Source organism: Gossypium arboreum, chromosome 3 (assembly GCF_025698485.1).
Source record: "Gossypium arboreum isolate Shixiya-1 chromosome 3, ASM2569848v2, whole genome shotgun sequence".
Taxonomy (NCBI): domain Eukaryota; kingdom Viridiplantae; phylum Streptophyta; class Magnoliopsida; order Malvales; family Malvaceae; genus Gossypium; species Gossypium arboreum.
In genome coordinates, this window is record NC_069072.1 from 132140540 (window position 1) to 132148459 (window position 7920).

Sequence of the window (7920 nt, forward strand, 5' to 3'; positions counted from 1 at the left end):
AATCTAAAATAAATGTATTATTTTCAACCTAAAACATTAACTTGAAGCTTCAATTTTATTATGTTAATCAAACCTTCATTTTGTTCTTCTATAAGTTATTAATAAATATAATTATTTTCGGATGTAACACAATCTAATAGATTATAAAACCTGTAGGATTTATCATTATGTAGTTTTTGTATCAATACAGTCATGAAATTTTCAGACAACATCGTGGGAAGTTAGCCATATCAATGGTATCATCATCCCTGCCTCACTCACTTATCACCCCAGCAATGCTGGAAACAATTCACATAGAAAGTACATGTTTTCCTAATCCCCCGACCCCCCGTTTCATCGAGTTGCAATAATCAACTTCAAGCTGGATTTCTCTGCATGTTTGGATTAACAGGTGCAATATCAGAGCTAAAGTACTTCACCTTGACAAATTTCATTGTGTTCCATTAGCAAGATGTCCTTGGCGCGCTGAAATCATTCGCCATGAGAATCTTGTATGCCAAAAACGACTTCTGCTTGCTCCTTTCGGCTAACCCACATCCTGATACCAGCCAAAACAGAACTGTCGGTTTAGATTCGAACATCTATATTTGAAGAAATATGATGTATCTTTATTCTTCTCTAGACTGATAGCAAGACTCGTGATTATTTAGCATGGGTGCATATTAAAATGATGAAGAAATCGGTATTAAATATCAACTGATGCATTTTGTGTTTGCTAGTAATGACTCAGAGTCGAAGATTCCTTTTACGACAAAGCAGGAAAAAAAGGAAAAAGGAAAAGCTTCAACCCATGTTTTATCTCCTACCTTTCAAAGACATATTCTCTAATAGGTTTCATTTGAAAAAAAAAAAATCATCAAGAAACAGAGATAGTAAGACAACTCCTCACCCAATGGCTGTATGTATGCTGGAACAACTATAAAGAAAATGACACAAGTGGCAGAACAGAGAATCCATGTATAAGGCAAATCAACTAATCTGGTGGCACAGTGAATGAAGAACAGATGGCTCAAATATATATATATATAAACTCAGAAAACTACAGCTCAAGTGACCAACCGATTCCAAAGGCCTCTGATGCATCAGTGGTGGAACAATGGCAGCGCTTTGATTCATGGAACCGCCAGTTTGGCAGGGTCTGGAATGTACTTCACTATCAGTGGTGCCAACACCCGACTGCTGGATCCCAGAGAACATTAGTTAATCACAATGCAATTAATGAAAAAAAGAGCAAAAAACCCCCCCTTAAATTAACAGATATACATCAAGAGATTATACAGAATAATTATAAATTAATCACACTTTTTATAATCCATGACCACTAAAAGAGTTTTTTCAGATTAGAACTTTCCTAAATTTTTCTATTAGGCAGTATGTACAAATGTACAAGTTATATCAACTGCAAGGCACAATAAGCAATTAAGTCCAAAATTCTGCTCCCTTCTAAATCAAGATATGACTCATCATAGTACTTCAACAGGGCTAATTGGACAAATCACTTTGAATTACGTACAAGGCGGTAATTTCTACAGCACAAATTTAAAAGATCTTCACTCACTTCTAAGAAAGATACAGGACCGGGAGACAAAGCCATACGACAAAAAATGTAACTTTAAACATTGAGAACATGAATAATCAGAGAAAGATTTAAATAGTTCATACATCTGATAGGCCTTTGATCTGTACAATTATGATTGTAATATCATCGGTTCGATTTTCAAGCTCCAACCAACGTTTATAGGAGTCTCCAGCAATTGCAGTACAAGCATCGCTGGGATCTTTGTATGCCGTCGCCTGAAATAAGAAAATTATAAATTTGTCAATGAAATGCTCAAGTTCTGTCTCAAATATCTTTCGAAACCAGCTGGAACCATGGATTGTTACATCTGAGAGAAGCCACTTATAAACGACAATGAGTTAATTTACTGATAATATCAGTAATTGGAGCGGTCAACTAATAGTTCAAAAAGAAAAAGACAGAAAATTCTTTTGAACTTCCCTTTTCGGGTTTACTTATAAAACTCAATAGCGTAAAACAGGTTTACAAACATTGTTTTGCAATAAACATGCATTAAAATCTAATGTATAAGACACTTTAGCCGTGGCCTGCAAATCAAAAGCAAGTATAAGCAAATGGTTGATGTATAGATAGATATACCATGGCATTATAAAGCAAATGGGAAAAGTAAGGATAATTTATAGATTCCAAAGATTCACATGTATCGTACCATGTTGACAACAGTTTGGCTTGAGAGAAACTCGAAAACTCCATCACTTGCAACAACAAAGAAAAGATGACTGGGTGTAAGCCTAACAATAGAAATCTCAGGAACTGCAATCACACCAATCTTCTCTGCCGTGCTATCTCCTACACTCCTTGTAAATGCAGTCCCAGGATACATTCCGTTCGGAACCCACAACCTCGGAGGATCGCCACCATGACTTTCTTCATCACCCCAATGTTGAATATCTGGGTCTTTAAGGCCTTCCACTTGATCAACACTCAGAACCCTGGCCCCAAAGAGTTTCACCCGATCGTATTCATCTTTCCTAAATGGTGTCTGATCCACGGATAAATCCTCAGCCAAAATTCGATCCCCATCCTTAACAGCGATCACAGCCCTTGAATCACCCACATTAGCAACATAAAGTGTATCCCCAACAACCAGTACAGTTATCGCTGTGGTACCACTTAGAGCATCATCAATCTCACTATCACGTAACTCGGAATTCGTAGCTAAAAATGCTGAATTATAAGCTTTTAAAGGATCATCCAATAACGTGGGGTCACTGGATAATATTTCTACAAGTTTATCCTTAACAAAATTTGAACATTGAGCACCATATTGACCATGTCCATCAAATACTCCAAAGAAATGAACATTCGGGTTACCTTGAATTTGTGTTTTGATGCAGAAACTATCTTGGTTTTCCCTATCAGTTGTGTCTGGGTAATAACCATGTTGTGTTAAGCTTGAGTACTGCAAGGTGAAATTGTGAGATGGAACATGAACTAACTCCAATGACCTTTGTGTAAGACCGTCTTTGTTTTTATAAGGTCTTATTCCTCTCTGATGATGACCTGCATCCTCATCTGATGTTGATGAATCTCTGTTACAACACTTTCCATGAGCACAACCCATTATTTCAAAACACACACTGACACACACACACAAAAGAAAGAAAGAATAATTCTTTTACTAAAAGTGCAGCTCAAGCGTTTGATAAAAGGCCAAAAAGAAACTGGAACTGAGACGGGTCGAAAGAAGAAGCATTTTTAGGTGAAAATGGACAGATGGGTTTCTCTTGAAGCTGACATTTTAGATTTTTATGGGAATTTGGTTAGAAAACATGCTTTAAAGAGAACAAATCGAAGGGAACTTGGGGAAAAAAAAACTCTAAAAAGAGGGGGAAAAAACGTGATTTTTATGGGGTCACTGCAAACTGCAAAACAATGGAGTTGGGGTTTTAAGACAAACAGGAAGAATAAACCCTTTAACAAGCAAAAACAAAAAAGTGAAACCCTAAATCAAGGCTAGGGAAAAGAAGAAATCCTTTTTAGGATTTAGGGGATTCCTTCTTCAATTCAAGGCAAAAGGATCTCTTTCTTGAGAAAAAAGGAAGAAAGAAAGGGACCAGCTGCACAAGAAGGAAATTAAAGGGACTCAAACAAAAATTAAAAAACGTAAACCCTAAAAGTGAAGGGGGGTGGGGGAATATGGATTTCTTGTGCTTCAAAGCTTACAACTTTAGAAGCAGAGAGAAGATGCAGAAAATCGATGTGCGTGCCGTACGTGCATGGATGAATTTGGCTTTGCCCCGTCCCCCGGCCAAAGGGAAAAAAGGGTAAACTATAAAATGGTCACCTAACTATTAGCGTTTTTCTGTTTTGGTCATCCAGGTTTAAAATTTTTATTTTAATCACTGAGGTTTTCGAAATTTAATATTTTGATGGCTACTCCTTAAATCAGTGACGTTGGCTTTTTATTTATTGGTATAATAGTAAATTTAGCCCTCCAATATTTATAATATTTATCAATTTAGTCTTAATTTTAAATTGCTCAATAAATTTCGTCCTCAACTTTACATATTCTATCAATTTAGTTGTACTTCTTAAAAATTTAAAATTAAAAATTAAAAACTTAGAAAAATAAAAATATTTAAAAGTTTATTTTGATAAAAATACATACAAAATTATAAATAAATTAATAATCGTTTATTCTTTTTCTAACATGTGATTATTTATTAAAATATTATTTTATAAATAAAATATTAAAAACCCACAAATAAGACTTAAACTAGGATCAAGTTATTCCTTTTTTTTTAGTTTATATTATAAATAATAAGTTTTACTATACATCTAACCTTACCTCTTGGTCCTCATCAATTTTGCCAAACATTGGACACTACCTTTGCCTACAATCACCAGCACCAATAACTCTTGCTCTAAACTTGTTAATTTTCACATCCTCCACCATCGCACCATCAAACTAGAAATTGATCGTGGAATTGCTGGCATGACTTTCCATCTATTGAGTCTCAAAGGCCTAATCCTCACCTATAAATCCTCATCTATAAATCCTTAATCATAATAAACCCATTCTGGGCAACAATCTAAAAACATTGATTTTCATTCTTTTCGACCTCATTCTGTAGTTTTTGACCTAATCTAAACATGATGGTCACTAATGTTGAAAAAAAGAAAAAAATATCCCTATAAATTGTTTTATTTACAAGATTATCATTTTATTTATAAATTATTTTAATAAATAAATTTCATGTTAGAAAATGAGAAAATATATATTCTTTTATTTATAAATGCTTTTATAATTTTTATGTATTTTTATCAAAAAATGAACTTTTAATTTTTTTTTACTGTTTACAAGGTTTTTTTATATTTCTAATGTTTAAGAATAAATACTAAATTGGTAGAATGTTTAAAGTTGAGTGCTAAATTTATTGAAATTTTTAAATTTAAGACTAAATTGTTAGAATCAGTAAATATTGAAGGGCTAAATTTATTATTATGCTAGTAAAAAGTTATCGTTAGCGATTGAACTTATGAGTGACAAAATATTAAAATTGGATAATATTATTGACTAAAATAGAAAATTTTAAATCAATGTGTTTAGAAAACAACATGCTAATCGTTAGGTGATTGTTTTAGAGTTTACCTAAGAAAATATAAAAGCAAAGAAACGAAAATAAATTTAAAAATCCTTATATTTGATGTATAATTTTTTACTAGAATATTGGATTTTTATTATTTATTAGGTAAATTACACTTAAGGTCATTAAATTATTAGTAATTTTACGTTTTGATCACTCAATTTCAAAAGTTACAAAATGGTCATTGCACTATTCGAAAACTTTCATTTAAGTCATTAGGCTATAAAAATCATTGTTGTATAACTTTTCCTATTCGCACTGTCTATATCAATCTAAAGCTCTCCTCCTTCTCTTTTACAATTTAGTTTTTTTTTTTCAATAAAATAGTTTTGAACTCATGAATCTACAAACCAAAATCAAAACAATTTTTTCTCTGATCTCTAACATTGATCATTAAATTGACTTGGATCTAAGGTGTGTTATTTTACTCGTCGATTGATATTGATCCACTATATCGATCATCGAATCGTCGCTTAAAACTCGCTAGTAAGACTTTTTTATTAGAAAAAAACCTTAACAACCCATTGACTTAAATAAAAAATTTTACATAGTTCAATGAGTCAAATGAAAACTTTTAAATAGTTCAGTAAATATTTTGTAACTTTTTGAAGTTAAGTAACCAAAACTAAACTTACTAATAGTTTAGTGACCTTAACTGTAATTTATTCTATTTTTTTTTTTTTTGTAACCAAGCACCACCAACAACCGTGATGTGATTAATTCTCTCGCCGCAAGTACTCCCCTAAGAGGTAAACAACTTTTTTCAATTCCTCTTTTGTTTCCTTATTTTTCTAAGCGAGGTGCTTCCATTTTTCTTCTCATTGGAAGATAATGTGTTAAATTTTTTTGCCCCTAAAAACCCATTTGCCCCTAGAAAATCTTCTTTCTTTGCTATTGTTTTCCATTTTGTTGACCGAATTCTCAATTTAGTTTTGCTTTATATATATATATATATATATATATATATATATATAGATATATATGTATATATATACATTATATCTCTTACAAGGGTGGAATTAAAAAATTGGATTGTGGGGTAAATTTTTAAAAGTTATATAAATTAATGTAAATATTAACTATTGATAAATCGATATATATATATATATATATATATGATAAAATTATTACAAAACTATTAAAACAATAACTAAAAGAAAAAGCACATCGAATAAATTTGAATAACGCATACCTTTTTTACAATTGTCCACGACACTTTCTCATGTATTGAAATCATTGAATTATCTTCTCTTTGTCAATGTTGTTAGAAATTTACCCTTATTATATTATCTCTATCATTTGCATGATAATCTATAATCTTAATTCTTAATCCTAGATGGATCGAAAAGTTTTCAATGTTAAACTCGACTTGACTCTTTTGATCTTTTTTCAAGTTGACTTGTATCTCACTTTAGTTGTTCAATATTTTTTCTTATTGTTTTTCCTCTACTTCACTAGTAAACTTTCATTTAAAATATTTTTCTATTCCTATTAAACATTGATAACAAATAAATCTAAGCCATAGACACAAGTGTTTTTATGAAGCCAACATACAATTAGTAATTTTCTTTCACAAAATAAAAATCACTTAAGTGTTTTTTGTTGTCATGAAAATGCTACATCTCAATATTCAACCACAAGATTCACAATAATCACAATAATGACAACAATTTCTAAATAAGAATGCTACAATTATGATCAATATTTAAGAAATTTAAGATTATATAAATACAATCAATCTTAATTTCTTGAAGGATTTGTATTAGTTAACTATTAAAACAATTACCCAATCAAGATATTAGTAATATCATACAAAATCAATATCTCAAAATTATTCAATAAATAACTGAATCGCATAAAGATTCTAAACTATCACAAGAAAATCCACAATTCTAAAATTTCTAAAGATTAATCAATAAAACTAGAAAAGAAAATAAAGTTATTACCAAATTAGAAGACCCACTTAAAAATATTAAAAGATTGATCACTTTCTTGAAGAAATTTTAGGGTGCTTGAGAGAATAAGATAAATTTGAGAGAAATATGATAATGTTAAAAGAAAATAAAAAAAGGTAAAGTACACCATTAGCCACTTAACTTTGAGTAAAATAACAAATCAACCACTTAACTTTGAAAAGTTACAACTCAATCACTAAACTTTAGAAAAAAAAATAACAAACCAGTCACTGGTAATCATTTTCTGTTATGTCTATAACGGAAAGTTGACCTATCATGTTTAATGGTCACCTTGGCTTCCCATGATGGAAACAACCCCAATTTAAGAACCCTAGTTGGGTTGGGCAGTAGAAGAAGAAGAAGAAGAAGAAAAGAAGAAATGGAGATACCCTAGCTACGGTCGTTTTGATCCTCCAAGGTAGATTTACCACCCAGTTCGCTGTTGTCCCTTTGAATCATTGTGTCCTAAGCAACTCCGTTGAATCTTTGTCCCTTTTTTTTTCTCTTCTCTTCTCCTCTCTTTTCTTTTTCTTTTTTCTTAACTCTAGTCGTCATCGTTCATGGCCTTCTCCGGACAATCATCATCTCCAAATGGCTCATCTTTGCCTATTCTAAAATTTCACTTTAGTTTTCCCAATAGGCCCTCAAAATCCAGAGATTAAAATCTCAAATCTTCGAACAGGACTTCAACAAATCTTTGCTGTCCACTGTCTGATCACCACCATATTTTGGCCATAGCTCTTCTTCGACCAACCATGACTCTTGACCGCTCGGATCATCGAACTGGTGGCCTCCA

At 31.7% G+C, this 7920-nt stretch overlaps 1 protein-coding gene across 2 annotated transcripts; it reads right to left on the reverse strand.

Annotated features, from left to right (window-relative positions):
* Positions 1-141: 141 nt before the first annotated feature.
* Positions 142-3857, reverse strand: LOC108487363 (probable protein phosphatase 2C 35). Of its 2 annotated transcripts, none has more exons than XM_017791685.2 (4): positions 2229-3857; positions 1663-1794; positions 1060-1176; positions 142-538 (listed from the first exon to the last, which is right to left on the reverse strand). In XM_017791685.2, the coding sequence occupies exons 1-4, from the start codon at positions 3141-3143 to the stop codon at positions 527-529; spliced, it is 1176 nt and encodes a 391-aa protein (XP_017647174.1). In that variant the 5' UTR covers positions 3144-3857; the 3' UTR covers positions 142-526. The 2 variants fall into 2 exon arrangements, with proteins under 2 accessions (XP_017647174.1, XP_017647173.1); XM_017791684.2 differs by having other exon boundaries at positions 1060-1179.
* Positions 3858-7920: the final 4063 nt, after the last annotated feature.